This window comes from Argentina silus, assembly GCF_951799395.1.
Source record: "Argentina silus genome assembly, chromosome: X".
NCBI classification, from domain to species: domain Eukaryota; kingdom Metazoa; phylum Chordata; class Actinopteri; order Argentiniformes; family Argentinidae; genus Argentina; species Argentina silus.
The window spans coordinates 37,301,590-37,320,190 of record NC_139653.1 but is presented as its reverse complement, the minus strand read 5'-3'; the positions used below and the strand labels follow the sequence as shown (position 1 = coordinate 37,320,190).

Here is an 18,601-nt window from a genome sequence, read left to right as displayed (position 1 = left end):
CGAATGCATAAACAAACTGAGACAGAGGGCAGGATTGCATTTACACCACAATAACTAAGCAGACCTTCAATTTGTGGTCATCTCTTGCTAAATTACCACTTGCACAATCAGGTATATGGCATATAGTGTTAAGATTTGTTACCCTTCTAGAATGTAGTGCCCTACATGCATTTCAATACACATTTAAAACATGGACAACGTTTCTGATGCATAAAAAAGCATCATTTTTCAAGGCACATAATGTCTTGTTTGGGCTGCCATTAGACCACCTCTCATGCTGTCCTTATCTATCAAACGCTCTGCTGTTCATGTGGAGAGGACGCCCTCCAAACAATGTCCTTTCTCCCTCAGCTTAAGAGGCACTTGGGTTTGACACACACCATGACAAGCTGGAATAAACTGCATCGCATCAATATTCACCACTGTGTGCCTTATGCCACCGTGCACTTGAGATTAGAGAATGACAACAAGCAGCAAAAACAACATGTCATACTTTTGCCATAAAAGAGGAACACAATATTTCTAACTAGTGAGATGGGTTCAGTTAGGCGAACAAACGCACTTTATGGTGGGTTGTCACAGTCTGTCAAGACCTGTTGTGACAGGGAATAGGTGAGACTAGCTGACAGCACTAGGGAGGGGTTATGGGTTAGGGTTAGGGTAATTACCAAAATTACTCACACATTACTCACAGAAAATGTATTATTCAGACTCCCTCCCAAATGTATCAATCAAGACAATATGCTTTCTATAAAGTATACTTCTCAAGGCCACATCCCCAATGTCACCAATCAGGTATTGAACCAAGGTCTTTCATGTGACAAGACTGTATTACCTATTGAGCTAAAGTCTATGGGCTTCACTGGTTTTGTTCACTGGACCATCTCCGCTACACAAGCATTCTCCAATTAGCATAATATAGTATGATTATAGTCTCTTTGATATCCCTCAAACCTTCAATTAAGAGATTGGAGAAAGGACATTATATATTAAAATACTGAAAGAAGGGCAGGACTGAAGTCATACCAGGAGAATCTGCCAGGTGTCACATTCTCATGAACAAGCTGCCATCTTCTCCCAAAGTCCATTGAGCTGTACAACTGCAGAAACATATAATAAAATATCAGAATAACATACACAACATTCAACATGTAACATCAGCACCATACTCATATGTGTATCATTATGTCATGCTAAACTGGTTGGGTTGCAGAAGATGAAATAACAAACTGCGAAATAGAATTGTTTTCGCTCAATATTTCACAGGCATATGGTTTCAACTCTAATGACTTATCTTCCATTCAAATGAGCACCTTGCCTACCTTGCTGTCATGACTGTATGCCAGTATCCAGTTTTCTTGTGTAGGATGAAACAACAGACTCTGGATGTAGAAGTTAATGGGGTACTTCTCAAAGCTGGCGCCTTCATCTGAGCTGATGAGGACACTGCTCTCCAGCTCTGGGTCGCTAAGCATCATTATCTAAAGTACAGAAGGAGGAGAGAGGACAGAGATATTAGAGGGAGAGAGAGAGAGAGGGAGGGAGGGAGAGAAAGAGAGTGGATTGAGCTCAATGGAGGGTTTGATTGCATGGAGTTACTGTGCAGCAGCATCAACACCAGAGTGATTTCATAGAGAAAAGTATCTGTTTTAAGGTTTTTGTTGTTGTTGTTGTTGTTGTTGTTGTTGTTGTGTTGTGTTTTGTTTGTTGTTGTGGTTCCTGTTGTTGTGTTATTATGCATTAAACTAAATGTCTACCCATGTCACCTGTCCATCAAGCAATAATCAACTGAACATCAATGTACAGTACACAGAGTTCTAGAAAGATAAACAGTTTGACAATTGTCTAGGAAAACATCTATTCTGGGCGGAAGTGTGTTTCTGCTTTAGCCAACACCTTTGTGGTTGTGACAGCAGTAAAGTGGATTTGACACCATCGCTAAGGAGGCCTGGGTTAACATGCTGTATCAGTTTAAACTCTCAAGGTGTCCTCCTTCTAGAGAATGTTTACTTGCTGTATGCATCTGTTTGCTCTTTTGTGTTCAAGGCTTAGGTCACTATTAGGTTACTATTACTATTAGTTATATTTTTAACAGCAGCATACACATTTGACCTTTATTTAGTCATTGAGAACAAATATATCAGTGCACTTTCACAACAGGGTGATAGAGCTACTTTACAAACCTTTCTTTTGTTGGTTGGGCAGACGTAGAGGTAACTCAGAACAGTCCTTGATCCCACTTTGTCATTTAGCTTCTCATAGGTGCTCCCATAGTCCACTGACCTGAGAACAGCAGGAAGGACAGTTACAAAAACATTTGATAAAAAAACATTGTTTTGTTTTATACATTGTGTATGGGCTAAGAAACCTTTGACAATGACTTCATATTTGACTATTTAACATGTTAAAACATACATATGATGAGTACATACCAGGATTCAACTTAAAGGGAGACTTCTCTTAAATTTTTAACATCACATCACATTATCTCCAGCACCATACCAGTGTCTATATATGTGAAAACTGTGATTTGCTATGTTCTAAAGTCAAAGAGAACATGTCCTAAAAATCATTCAGTTATTTTTAGAAACCACAATGAGTTTCAAGCCAGTAGGAGTGTATTAGTGACTGTAGTTTTGAAAATCAATAAATTCAATATTTATTTTTACCTCCAATGACATCATAGGCCAGGCGTTGGCAACCCCTGGCCCGTGTGATTGATCATATAACGGAGAAAAAAAAACTTGAATCATTGAAACATCTTACTGTAGTTTGATAGCTTTATCCCAGTGATGTGGTAATTGACCAATCCAGCTCTTTATTTGCCTATATGGCTCTCAACCTATCACATTGCTGTCACAAAAGTTGGCAAAACCAATCAGATTCAGTTTAAATGAAGTGGGTGGGCCATTCACAGTCAAAAGAACGACCCACTTTGATAATCTCTAGCGCAACTGTAATGCAGAGTTTGCTTCTGGTTTAAAGCACTTTATTCACGTATAATAAACTAAACTAAACCATTGCAGCCGGGTCGTTGGTTTGCCGTTATTGATAGGCTGTGTCTAACTATACAGCAGTGGTTACTTGTGTAATTTCCCAAAACTGGTACTGTATGGTGCTGGATCTAATCCATGTGGTGTAAAACATTGGTGAAGTGTCCCTTTAAATGCATTGACTTTAAATGCATTGACTTTAAATTCAAATAATTTCCAGAATTGAATGATTGGAAAACAAATTGACCCTAACTTCCTGCTGCACATTTAGCTCTGAGATAAACATTATAAGTATCATAGTCAAATAAGCAACATGAACAAATATTTGCCTTTCTGAACATTCTCTGTTGACTCCCACACTTCCTGTGTTCTATGACAAGGGTGAATATGTTCCACTCTCTCCATTCTTCACAGTTCCATTACCACTCACCAAATACAACCGCCCCTCTCTCTCAGTTCTACCTGAATGCTTCCAAATCTAATTTCGTTGAATAATTGGATAGATACCCAGAGTTTGCTGCTACAGTATCACTGCTTGTGCATTAAGCTGAATCATTCCATTTGCCTTTGACATTGTTTTCAAAGGTTTACTCCTAAATGCTTTTGTATCAGTATCTGACTACTCCTCATTTTGGTTGACAAACCTCCTCAACTGTGTTTGTAGTTTGTGACAGTAGCTTAAATTACGTTATTACAATGTGAAGCTACTTTACTAAGGAAAGCAGTCTTCATTTTGAAAACACTCAGGAGATACTTGTTAGATACTTTTCACGAGGCAACAATTGATCTTCCAATTGTGTGTTCTGTCATCAAGACAGGCCCGCAGGCTATATTCATAAACCATTTACAGTATTATTACAGAGATCATTTACTCAGTTTCTTTTCATAATATTCAAATGCTTTCCTTTTCTAATATCATACTAAGAGCCTTTCCGCAAGCCCCTGAGGTACACTCTAATTTACTCTTGGTGCTATTGTTAACCAGACACCTTGATGATGGAATGCCTCCCATACACAATATGGGATTTCAAAGCGTGTCAAGTCGGATGTAAATCTTAGCTGCGCCTCTAGTGAAACAGAAATTAATATGAGACTCTCTGGCTTGGTGAACTGATGGTCTTTTTTGTCAGGTGTATTTCAAAATGAAATGAGTTTCCTGTAGGCTTGGAGAAGGTGTGAGAAAAAAAAATGTGAGACTATATCAGCCTGGGTCTAATCCTAAATGAATTCAAGTTATTTATGATCTGACAGCACACTGTAAATCTCCTCTCGATATACGGTGAATGGGATATTGGTATGGCTATAGCAATTGTGTGTGCTGTGTCAATTGCTTCTGAAACAATAGGTTAAGGGCAGTATTCAATCAAATCAAAACCAGAGATAAGAGGAAATAACATTACTGACACCCAGCATGGCAGAGATTCTGCATTTCGAAACATGCATCCCTGCAGTGTAAATGTAGGGAGCAAGTAAGAACTACTGTAGCTTGGCATCGCACCATGTCACCTTCTCCTCAATACTGTGACCACATGATAGACGCCATCTCACTGTAGCTCTCACCCTTAACTCAGTGGTAAGGATGGTGCTTCATGGAGTACATTATTTTGAGTTGGTAGGATGCATGTTACCAAAGGAGAAGGATATTTATTTATTTGACTGATTCTGTTCGAATAGAGTCCCTTTAAACCAGCCAGTGAATAAACTTCACACAACAACAATTCAGAGTATGTTTACTAGCACAATATTCTTCAAAACCCTTACCTCCAGAGAGAGCTCTCAGTGACAGCACCCAGGTTGAAGTCATAAAGCTTGGTCAAGATCAGGATCACCTAAGCATACAAACAAACAAAAACAACAACAGACATCTTAATCATATGCATTAACATAGTAGTCAATCAAGTGCTCCTACGGCATACATTAGCTGTGTAACAGCATGGGGTATACAGAGTATAATTGCTACCTTAGAACAAAATATATTCCATCTAAATATCTATGCATGACAGCACAATGACAAGAGATCCTCTGGTTGTCAAGAAGTGTCAGTCTGTTGGTAACAGTGATCTGAAAAGCCATGTAGGGCTGTCAATTGCAGTGTCAGTACCTCATTTGGAATGATACCTACATGACAGCAGTATCTGAAAATCGCTCAGTGAACAACAAAATGAAGTATGGACAGCTCCACCATCCACCCACTCACCCATCTACCTCAGTCTCTGAGTCTCTTTATCTCTCACTGTCTCCCTCTGTTTATAGCTATCTATCCGTCTGTCTGTCTGTCTGTCTGTCTGTCTGTCTGTCTGTCTGTCTGTCTGTCTGTCTGTCTGTCTGTCTGTCTGTCTGTCTGTCTGTCTCTCTCTCTCTCTCTCTCTCTCTCTCCTAATGTATATGGCATGATGGCATCAACAAAGATATGGAGAGAATATGGACTTAGCACAACTGGAGATTCAACAACAGCTGCATTTGGCCTCATGCATTTGTTTCCATACACAGAGGATAAACTCTGTGTTTTGGGTATAAATGTCCAGGGAGTCACAGAGGGCAGTGGGAAATGGTGTGTAAATGCATTATTGTCACTCTAATGGTATCATGAATGGCTTCCTTTGGGGATGCTTTGAGTGCATAAAACAGTGTGTGTGTGTGTGTGTGTGTGTGTGTGTGTGTGTGTGTGTGTGTGTGTGTGTGTGCGTGCGTGTGCGTGTGCGTGTGTGGTGTGTGTGTGTGTGTGTGTGTGTGTGTGTGTGCGTGCGTGTGCGGTGTGTGTGTGGTGTGTGTGTGTGCGTGTGCGTGTGTGGTGTGTGTGTGTGTGTGTGTGTGTGTGTGTGTGTGTGTGTGTGTGTTCGTGCGTGTGTGTGTGTGTGCGTGCGTGCGTGTGTGTGTGTGTGTTTGTGAGAGAGAGAGAGAGAGAGAGAGCAGATAAATATCAAATGTAGAGCATCAATGTGGCACAGCATAATGGATGAAAAATGGAAGCTTAAGAGACAGGTCGAAAGCTCAGTTACAGTGAGTTTAAACACATTAACCTTATGGGACCCATAGAACGAGTCATTAAACCAAAAAAGCCACACAAGAGTTAGCGAACAATACCATGCCGCAAGCCTGATTCCAAAATGCTAAAAACCCAATTGACCCACAATTTACCCATCAAACGGCTGCTCAGCTTGGCTCAGACTATCTTCATTACAGGTTAATTAACCAATCACAGAGAAAGATAACCATTTGCATAACTAAATGCGCAATGTCTGCAAGGACCAACACTGGAGTCAGAATCAATTTAGAATATAGATTTAGTTAAATGCCTCTGATGTTAGAACTAATTGCCTCTTTGAAACTGAGAGGACATGGAAAAAAACTCCTAACAATTTATTATTAGTTTCTTCAATCTACTTTTGCTTATGATGGTGGGTCAGCAGCGACATGGTAGACTGATACTATGAATTAAATTTGGCCCCAGTATGAGATCAGTGTGGACAGGGAGTCATTTGCACGTCATAGCAAACCAGCTACAAAATAAGGCATACCGTTTCCTTTTTTCCCCTGCTGATTTAATATGTAATCTAAGTACTGCATTGATAGGCTACAGTACATAATTGTTACATGTTTTCATGATTTAATTCATAATCACCTTAAATGAGAACAAATCCTAGCAGTACAAAGTGAGCTAATCTATTGATTTAGATTTAATTGACTTGTATATTAGATGTGTGTGTACTAGAATCAGAATTCAACACCACTGTTGTGTCTCACCATTGACTTATAATGGTTAACTAAGGCTGACCCATTACATTAGTTTAATGTCCCTCACCTCGAGGGCCTACAGATGACGACTCTGTGGATGATTTGTCCCTAAGTGGATTCATCAAGGGTATATCACTGGAGACACAATGTTCCCACATCCCTTCTGTTATTGGTATGCATGGTGACTGTAGTCCATGTCAATAGAGAGCAAGTACTATACATGCAAATATTGCAGCTTTGATGGCAAGGCATTGAGTCTGGATAGCATAGCCTACTGGATATGCCATATTTAGCTGGCTATTGAAGTTGTGTGAAGGCACATTCCAAATTCAAGAGTTTTTATGATGAAGAATTGCATTTATGTAAATACCCCAAAACAAACAAACAAGAATTGCAGCAGAAATCTTTTCAAGCCTTCTAGGTAAATACTATTTTCCATGCATATCATCACTCACTTGCGTACGTGAAATTAAGTAAGAACCCTGGAAGGCCGAAAGCAGTGCATTTATTCATGTTTATGTTTTATTGATGTGGAGAGAGCTTTGCCCCAGGAAAGTCAACCAGTCATTTTCACATTGGCTCCCCCTCTCACACAAGTTCAGTCAACCCTTTATCTCAACATTCTGTTCTTGTTTTTTAGTTTTAATTTACTCTCAGAGTGCTTGAATTTGTTATGGAACCGTGAATTCAAATCCCATATATTTTGTGAGAAGCCATTGCACACAGAAAAGATGAAAACATAAAAGGTATATTGTACTAAAGCGTTGTTTGCTCATGCAGGGATTCGGATTCTTTGGAGATGCTTGAATGGACAGCCTCCATGGCAACAGAGGTGTCCTAGCCATAATTTCATTTTGATATACAGTGTGATACCAGCTGGACACATATCTCAAACACACACACACGCACACACACTTTCAGGCTCACACACACAAACACACAGACACAGACACACACACACACGCACACACGCACACACGTACACATGCACACACACACACACACACACACACACACACACACACACACACACACACACACACACACACAAAGAGGTCTAACTAAATCAATTCTTCATACTACCAGGCCACAAAATTCTCAGTCAATGCTGTAACATTCAAGAATTCAAAGTGTTTGACATCACTGGGTAACAACACAGCAGAAGGCAAGTATTGTGTAACTCTGAGATGAAATCAGACTTATCTTTGATCTCACCACTGAACTGCCCAAACCCATATACTGAATCCTTACAACTCCCAAAAATACTGTATAATGGGCTGAACAAAGTCCTACATTACCACTTCAATGCATGCTTGTTGTCAAGTTGTCTGGCTTCAATAAGCATCCTGACTCCATGGCTCTGCCATAAAGTCCTGAATCACTGTATTTAGTTCTGAAGAGGAACAATGTGCAGAGCTACATGAAAGAGGTCTCCATGACCAACCAAGGCAGAGCTCTACAGTTAGCCTAGCAGTCAGTCACGGACTGCACCAGTGAGTGAATTGAGAAACAGAGATGGTGAGTTTAGCCAATGAGTCGAGTCAATGTATCGACATGTATGACTGTGTATTCTGTATAATAGGGCCTAACCAAACAATCTGACTCTCTGCCAATGTATTCTTATGACTATGTAGGACATTGCCAGGTTTTCCAAGTATATCCCTCAAAACGTACTTACTTAATCATTTTTCTCAGTGAAGCAAATATCATTGAAGCTTACAAGTATGGTTTCATTGCAATTGTCTAGGCAAGGGTGAAATGAGATCATTCATCTCAACAGAAGTTGGAAGGAAAACACTTCCAGCTTGTCTGTGAATATTTTTTTTCTCTAGTTACAATAAGAAGAAACTGTCACTGGGTAGAGGAGAGCATAACATAACCAGAGGACACATAACTGGCGACAATTGCAGGATTTAAGTGAATTGCCAAGGGATAACCAGCCACTACCAGTCAACCATCAGAGGCCCTTTGAAATGTGGTTCATAAAGTGCTCACTTCAAGAAGCATTGGCACATACATTACCTTCGACATCCTCTGGAAAGTTCACCATGTTGTAACACTGAATAAGTCAGTCTGTTAATTAGCATACTCATAAATATGCATCAATGTATACATATCATAGCAATAATCTGCTAATCTCTTGGGAGAAAAAAAGAAATCACTTGGTCACTCAGCTGGATCTAGTTATCTCCTAACCACCCATATAGTATTGAGTACAGGAAAATAGCTTATTTAGGCTTTATCATGTACATGTCAATTAATGTACAGGTAATAGTTTAACCAATCAACAACAATAAAATAAATCCATAACTGTACAATTTGATGGTGAGGTTTTACTCTCATTATGTTCTCTCCAATCATCCAACCCTACCCTAGCCCTCAACATCTCTACCAAACAAACAGGTTCACTAACTAGAATAAAATGTATCCACAACTATACCAGTTATTAAACTCATTGGGTCAATTGAAACCAAAATTCATAACGGGGTGACCAAACTGGGGTGGCTTGAATCCATCTGAGTAGACAAGAGATGAGACAAGGTGGGGTTTGAATCCATTGAATGATTGAACAAAATACAAAATATCGCTCATAGGTGTAGACATCGCAGGGAACATATTCATTTAATTGGACCCATGACGCAGAACACAACATCATTCAACACTGCCACTGAGATAGACGGGCTGTGTGTAGCCCTGTGTGTGTGTGTGTGTGTGTGTGTGTGTGTGTGTGTGTGTGTGTGTGTGCATGATAGATGTGTATGAAGCAGCCCTGTACTGCTACTACAGCAGTACCATCTCATCATTGAGAATAACTGGGAAGAGGCACTGAGATTGTCAAACAACAAAAAGCAGGCAGGTATCTACTGTAGCGCAGAGAGAGAAGAAAGAGTGCCTTTGCCACAGTTGTTCTCCAGACTGCATTATTATTTCACCGCACTGGCAAACAGAGGCAACTCAGAGGGCACTGAATAGTAATATGTCTCATTTGATTTGTTGTTAATCCCTATAAATCTTCTCCAATTGGAACAGTAGAATATGAAAAATGAGAAAAACTAAAAAAACTGTGATTTGAGGAAATTATTGTAATCTAAATATTAGTTATCTGAGTACCTTACGTGATGCTCTCTCTCTCTCTCTCTCTCTCTCTCTATCTCTCTCTCTCTCTCTCTCTCTCTCTCTCTCTATCTCTCTCTCTCTCTCTCTCTCTCTCTCTATCTCTCTCTCTCTCTCTCTCTCTCTCTCTCTCTCTCTCTCTCTCTCTATCTCTCTCTCTCTCTCTCTCTCTCTCTCTCTCTCTCTCTCTCTCTCTCTCTCTCTTATCTCTTATCACATACAAAACAACAGACTGTGAAACCCGAAGATTTCCAATCACTAATCTAACTAATCTAACACTTAAGACATAATAACAGTACTGTACAGTATGTGACACTTTGGTTTTGTTCTTACGATTAAGGATTCATGTATTCATTAGAAATTATTTGAATCAGACACCTACAGTGAAACATTGGCAGCCTTTGCATACATTTCTTTAAGGCTTGACACCTTTAGGAAATAAAAACAAAAACAAATAAATACAAATCAAGGCGGTAGAGATTTAAAAGCACATTTTGATTTTGAGTCAGTAAGAGCATCCTCAAAGAAAAGCAATTAGTAGGAAAAGGCAAGAGAGGAAGAGGGGGAAAGGGTTTGGCTATAGAGAGGCCTTTTCCTCATCTCAAATATGGATTGATTTGATTCTTTGTACTGAGTGAGGACATTCTGAGAAAACATTATGTAATTTTTAAAAAGAAAAGGGCATTATGGTGCATTAGCCGTTTCTCTCTCTGTGTTTACCTATCCTCCTTGAGTACTGAAGCCTTGAATTCTTGAGAAATATTTCAACAATCAAATCTAAGCCTCTTGAGCCTAATGAACCAAATGGATGTGGCCAAAAGTAGTCTGACATGTGTGTAATTTGTAAGATGTTGCCTTCCTGAGAATTCACTGAGAATACTGTCACCCTAAAAATGCCTTGTTTTTTCTGGGTCAGTGGCATTGACAGTGTTCTAAGAAATGAATTTTGTCGTTGTGACATAGATTAGAGTCTCAGTCTGCCGTGGCAGGAATGAGTAGCACAACAGGGACACATACAGGATTTGTCTAAATTATTGCTCAAGGGTTCTGAATCAATCTAGATTGTTACCAGTGCATGTCCTTTCAGAGTGTGTAGTCCACCATATAGTTTGAGTGGCGTCCAACCGCGTAGGATGTGCTCTTCACACAGTACGGTACATGTAAGTGTACCCAGCGTAGTGGTGTAGGTTGGTCCCCAGGTCATGGCTATAATGAGCTAGCTAGGGAATGGCTGTTCTCCTCTACAGCTGCTAGTGTGGACTGCAGGTCAGGAGTCAGGGGTAGAGCCTGAGGGTCTAATCAGCCTCTAAATGTACAGCACTGTATGTGCACATTTATGGTTGTAAAGTGCTGGCGCTCTGTTTGTTTATTTTTCTACAAAGATTCAGACATGTAAGGTGTGCACTGTCCTTGGAATGTACCGAACAAATGAAGTGGTGAATATAATGAGCACATTGCTTTCAGAATTATGGGATATTGCATTAATTCAGTGAACATTGTGCAGCATTGGTCTTTGAATGCAGTTAATGAAGTACATTGAAGTTAAAATTCAATAATTGTGAATGGACATATTTTCACTGATTTCTCAATAAACAGAAATTAAGAAGCTTTTTACATTAAGTGTTTCCATTTTTTAATTGTAAATTCAAATGACTTTCAAAATTGACAGCATCAGTTTTGAAAATCAAATTGAACCCAAACCTGGGAGGAATCAACAACACAACCGATATATGTGTGGGTTTATGGTTTTCATCAGTATATTCTTTGTTTGGAATGCACCTGTGAAATAATACATGTGCACTTGGCACTGTGAGCTGAAGCAATGCTACGGGAGAGACCTCACTCGACTCAGGACACGATAGCGGCACAATCTGTGTTGCTTGATGCAGTGATTGTACATTTATGTTTAGCTCATTTCCCCATGGTAAGAGATGACATACAACAATATGATATTATTTTAGTTAACAAGTTCAAAATCAATTAGCCTACTTTCCCAAAATGTTTTGTTGTCATTGAGAGCCTGACACCTGACAGTTGACAAAATGACAGTAAAAACTGTGTGATCATTGTGACTAGCTATGTGTAGCCCTGTGTTTGTGTGTGTGTGTGTGTGTGTGTGTGTGTGTGTGTGTGTGTGTGTGTGTGTGTGTGTGTGCATAATAGATGTGTATGAAGCAGAACACCAAGAACTGCATTATTATTTCACTGCACTGGCAAACAGAGGCAACTCAGAGGGAACTGAATAGTACTTAATACTCGTCATATACAAGCCATAAATCAAGTCTCATTTGATTTGTTGTTAATACCAACAAATGACAGTAAAAACTGTGTGAAAGGCTCATAGTGATCATGGATGACTGTACACCATAGGACTATCACACATTTGAGAAATCCAACATTTTGGGATCTACGTTAAATTGACTCATCTGAACATTAGACCTCTTTTTGAGGTCTGACAACAGATTTATCCCTCTAATGTCATAACCCCTCCCACCAAGGTTGAAAAAAGTATTTTAAATTACACCAGGATGTGCTACTCCTCTACATTACTATACTGTGACAGGTATTATTAGACTAATTAATCACAAGCTTGTCCAAAGTTGTTCCTTGCCTGCTTCATCTCTGATTATGTCCACAACATAGTGTGTATGTGTGATATATGCCTGTAAAAATGCCAATCTCCATAACTTCTCATGGTGTGTGTGTACATGCACATACTGTATGTGTGGGCGGGCATGTGTGTATACGTCTTTGTGTGTCTGAGTGTGAATCACTGAAGGGACGCATTTAATTTAAACTTGAAGTGCACTAAACTCTTTAGAGCTGAGGAAGTGCTGAAACCTCATGCTGAAGAGATGCACACAAATCATTAATGATAAAGGTACATATGCATGTCATTTTGAAGGTAAAACTGGGATTAAACTGAATTATTACTACATTACTTGTATGTGTATTTGTAACAGTAACACAGAGAGCTCAGTATGATGTATTCACTTTTTTCATTTTAAAACATCCCAGCTGTCACTAAACATCATAAAAACATCAAGTACAGTGTATTCAGAAAGTCTTCAGACCCCTTAACTTTTTGCACATTTTGTTAAGTTACAACCTTATTCAAAAATGGATTCAATTCATTTTTTTCCTCATCAATCTACACGTAATACCCCATAATGATGAAGCGAAAACAGGTTTTTAGAAATGTTTGCTAATTTATTAAAAAAAAATAAACTGTAAAAAAAAAAATAGTATTCAGACCATTTGCTATGACACTTGAAATTGAGCTCTGGTGCATCCTGTTTCCATTGATCATCCTTGAGATGTTTCTACGACTTGATTGGAGTCCACCTGTGGTAAATTCGATTGATTGGACATGATTTGGAATGGCACACACCTGTCTATATAAGGTCCCACAGTTGACAGTGCATGTCAGAGCAAAAACCAGACCATGACGTCGAAGGAATTGTCCGAGACAGGATTGTGTCGAGGCACAGATCTGGGGAAGGGTACAAAAAAATGTCTGCAGTATTGAATTTCCCAAGAACACAGTAGACGTTTGGAACTAACAAGACTCTTTCTAGAGGTGGCCGCCCGGCCAAACTGAGCAATAGGGAGAGAAGGGCCATCATCAGGGAGGTGACCAAGGACCCAATGGTCACTCTGACAGAGCTCCAGAGTTCCTCTGTGGAGATTGGAGAACCTTCCAGAAGGATAACCATCCTTGCAGCACTAAGTTTGCCAAAAGGCACCTAAAGGACTCTCAGATCAAGAGAAACAAGATTCTCTGGTCTGATGAAACCAAGATTGAACTCTTTGGCCTGAATGCCAAGTGTCACGTCTGGAAGAAACCAGGCACTGCACATCACCTGGCCAATACCATCCCTATGGTGAAGCATGGTGGTGGCAGCATCATGCTGTGGGGATGTTTTTCAGCGCCAGGACTGGGAGACTAGTCAAGATCGAGGGAAAGATGAACAGAGCAAAGTACAGAGAGATCCTTGATGAAAACCTGCTCAAGAGCGCTCAGGACTTCAGACTGGAGCGAAGGTTCACCTTCCAACAGGACAACGACCCCCTTGAGTGGCCCAGCCAGACCCTGGACTTTAACCCGATCGAACATCTCTGGAGACACTTGAAAATAGCTGTGCACCGATGCTCCCCATCCAACCTGACAGAGCTTGAGAAGATCTGCAGAGAAGAATGGGAGAAACTCCCCAAATACAGGTGTGCCAAGCTTGTGGCATCATACCCAAGAAGACTTTAGGCTGTAATCGCTGCCAAAGGTGCTTCAACAAAGTACTGAGTAAGGGGTCTGAATACTTGTGTGATATTTCAGTTTTTTATTTTTAATAAATTAGCAAACATTTCTAAAAACCTGTTTTGGCTTTGTCAATATGGGGTATTGTGTGTGGATTGATGAGGGAAAAAAAATATTTAATCAATTTTAGAATAAGGCTGTAACATAACAAAATGTAGAAAAAGTGAAGGGGTCTGAATACTTTCCGAATGCACTGTATCATAGGGGGTGCATTAGCAGTTGGCTTGAAAATGCTCTCTCAAAGTGGTACATAAATTCCTATAAGAATGCTTGAATCAGTTAATGTCTTGTGAAAGGACCCCTAAAGACTGTAAGCACCTCTACAGGCTGCAAACAGTGTTCTGTGTACCCAAAAGACTGTGGCATTTACATATTTCAGTGACAAAGCACTACACCACACCTTGATATTACTATACCATAAACTGGCAATTCGAATAATTTCGACCTAGTGGGCCAACCACACAATATATAAAAATGTATCCTATATAATACCTCTCTGTGAGGGCAAATGCGACAGACAAAAGATCACTTCAGTGGTTAAGGTCAAAATGCTTTTCATCAGTGTCAAAATTACACCTGGGGAGATCCAATTTGTTTGTAGGCTATGCGTCTTGCTGTGATGAGGAGTTTGATTATTTCATCTATTATTAATGTGTTTTGATGATTAACTAATGGAATATTCATAGACCCCTGTACCATGCCATTATCTCAAAATACCAACTTTATAGGCTATGCATTATAGAATGAATAAATTAAACGCTGGTGTTACCGTGTCACTTTGACAAATTATTCTTACTTTCTAATTCATAGAGAAGACACCAATACCTCACCTCAAATCCGACAGTTAACATCAGGCGCGCATTTTTGATTATGCTCTTCATTGCTACTCCTTCACTCGTAGTATAATTTAAGTTTCTGATAATAACCGTCAACAAAAGTAGCCTAACCTCAATCGTGAAACAGATATTTTATTTTATATTGATAATGTTGTTGGATCATTCCGATATATGCTCCCTTCATACTTTAATTGAACGAAATCCATGCATGTTGTTGCGCGTGGGACACCAGCTATGCGTAATGATGCGCAACTGACTGTTGGCATTTGGAAATCTATCACAGGTTATATCCGGTGATTAAAATACTATTACACCATACATCAATGGCATGTAAAATGTATTTGTGAAATCCGTGATTTTGTACATTTTAATCCTCGAACTCACGCTGCTGTTGTGTCCGGACCAGTGAACCATCGCCTGGTTGTGCGCCGAGTCTCCGGATAGAGCGAAAGTGGAGCTGACCAGATGCGGCTCACTTTGTCTCGGGCTAATGCCTCTAGTATCCTCTCCGGTCCGCCGGTATTCGGTCCTCGGACTGTAAAAGCCTTGTGCAGACTCCAAAATACCATCACTTGACAATGCTTCGCCTTTAATTGTACTCTTGTCCGACTCGCCGAATTTTGTAGCGCTCCGCTTTCTCCTCCTTAATGTTGTGTCACGAATTTTGTCTTCTATTTTCGTGTGATTTATTGAAGTATTTATGCCATGAACTTCAGCAGAACTGTTGTACTTTTTGCCGTCTATGGAACGGTGTATCCCCTTTTTAGCGCCTGGAGAAATACCGTCCTGTGGCACTTGCCCAATAACTCCATCCAAGTCTTCTCGTATTTCTCCTCCACCTTTTGGAATCGTCGCTCGACCATCAATTGATTTCATATTTAGACCTTTGGAAAAATCTGATTCCTTATCGACATGTTTTAGGACTTTGGCCCTTGTCGGTTTTAGGTTCGCGCGTGGCTCCAACGGTAATTCCCCCGCACGGTGAAACCACACGTTCGTTTTTGTGGAACATGTTGCCAATCTTATCTCAGCGTATGTAATCAGTATAGTGTGAAAAGGGTTCAAACCGCAAGTCAAAAGAGCCAAATACCAAACAGAACCCGAGACGGAAACCATTCTCACCTCAACTGTTGCTAAGTATTTGAAAAATAATCAAAGAAAAACTCTTCTGGTGCAAGGGTAGGGCAGTAGCCCCAGTCAACTTGTGAAATATTCACTGGATCACTCTCACAATCTGGGGTTGCTCTAGCTGATCTGCTCACGTCCAAGAATTTGTCAGAGAGGAGCCGGTTGTGGAGGCGCAGAGAGAGAGAGAGAGAGAGAGAGAGAGAGAGAGAGAGAGAGAGAGAGAGAGAGAGAGAGAGAGAGAGAGAGAGAATGACTTGAAATTAATAGAGGGATGTGTAGGACATTGATTGTTACAAGCTGGAAATAAGTATTAACTTTTTCTATTTTAAACAATAGCATATGGACCTATGCATATCAAATATGTAACTAGCCAACCGGAGTGTCCCAGTAGCCTAGTCTAGTCTTCTCTTGTACGTTTGCGAGAGATAGAGAAATAGAGAGACATGTTATATTCCCTTTTAATTACATTAGATAAACAAGGAAATACTTAAGGCAGCACAATAAATGACAGTCTCACGACCTTCCTTTTGTCAGATGTGGAGAGTGACAAACAGAAAACCCTCCTTAGTATATTACTGTGTAACTGAAAATGCAGTCTATCGTGTTGATGATGAGAGTGGCTAAAAAATTGGACTGCAGAAAACGATATATATAGATAGATATAGATGTATGTATATGTGTGTGTATATATATATATATATATATATATATATATATATATATATATATATATATATATATATATATATATATATAGTAACTATTTCAGAAGATATACCATACATGTACAAAAAAGTAGAAACAGCTTTGAAGTTTTGATCAATCTGTAAACCATTCAGTTTATAAGTCCAAGAAAACAAGTAGAACATCCTGGTTAATGATTTGCAAATTGGAAAGTATAGGTTCAATTAGTGCAGCAAATGCACAACACTGTTCTTAAGGCAACAGCAACTGTATTCCCTTGTGTCAGAGCTTACTATAATTGAATTCTGAATCTTTACAGAGTTGATTTGAGCAAAGTGCTCTTGCATTGTCTAGTTATTTTATGGGGGGATGATAATGACAACTAGCTGTTTTATCACTAACGTACTGTAGCACTACTGTCTTTGAAAGTTGAATCTACGAACATTCAAACTGTTGACACTATGGGTAATACTGAATCATATAATTAATCAGTGATACAATCTACAATCTGCCATAGTGTTCATACATAAAGTCTATGCTTCTCTTTATAGTGTACCAAAATCAGCAATACAAGAAGGGGCCGGTGACACCAGCCCTTAGAGGTTTAACATCTTGGTTCTCTTGCTTTCTGCACGGCTGTACAAACAAATTGAGATTCATGCTTCTAGAGACTCAGGGCAGCAGGTGCTACTGTTGCAGCTCTCTACCCCACACAGACGGTACACAAACGCATGCACGCACACACACACAATCTCTCTCTCTCTCTCTCTCTCTCTCTGTTTCTCTCTCTCTCTCTTTGGGCCAATCCCGCCAGAACGCCTCTGCAATGAGGGAGGGGTAATTGGACTGATCAGCCTCTGTTTACCTATTATGCACCTGAAACGAAGTGGGAAGCTCCCAAACACACTATGACAGGCCATAGAGTGGTATCCACCTCCATCAATGACACATCTTTTATCTAGATCGACCTTGAACCGAGTCATTGTGCATATGTACGTGCGTGCATGCGTGTATGTGCATGCATGTGTACATGTGTCTGTGTGTGTGAGAGAGAGAGAGAGAGAAAAAAAAAAAAAAGAGAAAGAGAGAGAAAAGGAGACAGCAAAAGAGCAGGAGAACAGAAGACAGACTCTGTGTGTATGTTCATGTGTGTGTTCTGCATGCGTATCCACAGTTCGCCTTGAACTCCCCTCCCCTGAGAATTGTAGATCATTAATTAGATTATCAGATCTAATCTTCTCATTCAAACAGGGGGCATATAACTCAAAGTAGGTTTGCCGAGTCAATACGCTGAGAACAGCTCCTCCCCAGCCCACCAGCCCTCTCACCCTCAGTTCCCCATCCCCCCACCCCCTACCCCTAGACTAGGAGCAGCCCAGAAGCTCTCAGGACAAAAAATCCCATTTGTGCATTTGCTGTTTGCATCCCAAACTTGTTAGCTCCAAGACTTCAGTGATCCCAGTGGAGCGGATGCACAGGCAGTAACAGGAAGTGTAATGGCCATTGTCCAGACAGCTCACACTCCACTGCCACAGATGAACAGCAAGGTGCACTCCTCATGCCATTAAAAAAAGAGAGAGAAATGAGAGGTTAGGACTGTAACCCAGGTTCTCTGAAGAGAATGAGATGAGGGAGACCCCGTACTATGGGACACGCACTCTGTGCAATCACGCCTGGTACATGCCGGTGACGTTTGCAGACAGATAGTCCCGCCTACTGCCCATCCTATATATAGGACCTAGCAAGTGCCCATTTTATCCAGCGAACCACTCTTCATGAGCTCAGTACAAGAGGGC

General features: G+C 40.2%; 1 protein-coding gene across 1 annotated transcript in view; it reads right to left on the bottom strand.

Annotated features, from left to right (window-relative positions):
• Positions 1-15,869, bottom strand: part of LOC310822368 (VPS10 domain-containing receptor SorCS3-like) — a gene marked incomplete at both ends in the record, with an annotated part of 32,760 nt that extends 16,891 nt beyond the window's left edge. Inside the window, 5 exons of the mRNA XM_083694707.1 lie at positions 1,027-1,100; positions 1,323-1,481; positions 2,184-2,283; positions 4,755-4,822; positions 15,378-15,869. Of these exons, the coding sequence (XP_083550833.1) occupies positions 1,027-1,100; positions 1,323-1,481; positions 2,184-2,283; positions 4,755-4,822; positions 15,378-15,869 (893 nt within the window). The remainder of the gene's footprint in view (positions 1-1,026; positions 1,101-1,322; positions 1,482-2,183; positions 2,284-4,754; positions 4,823-15,377) is intronic.
• Positions 15,870-18,601: the final 2,732 nt, after the last annotated feature.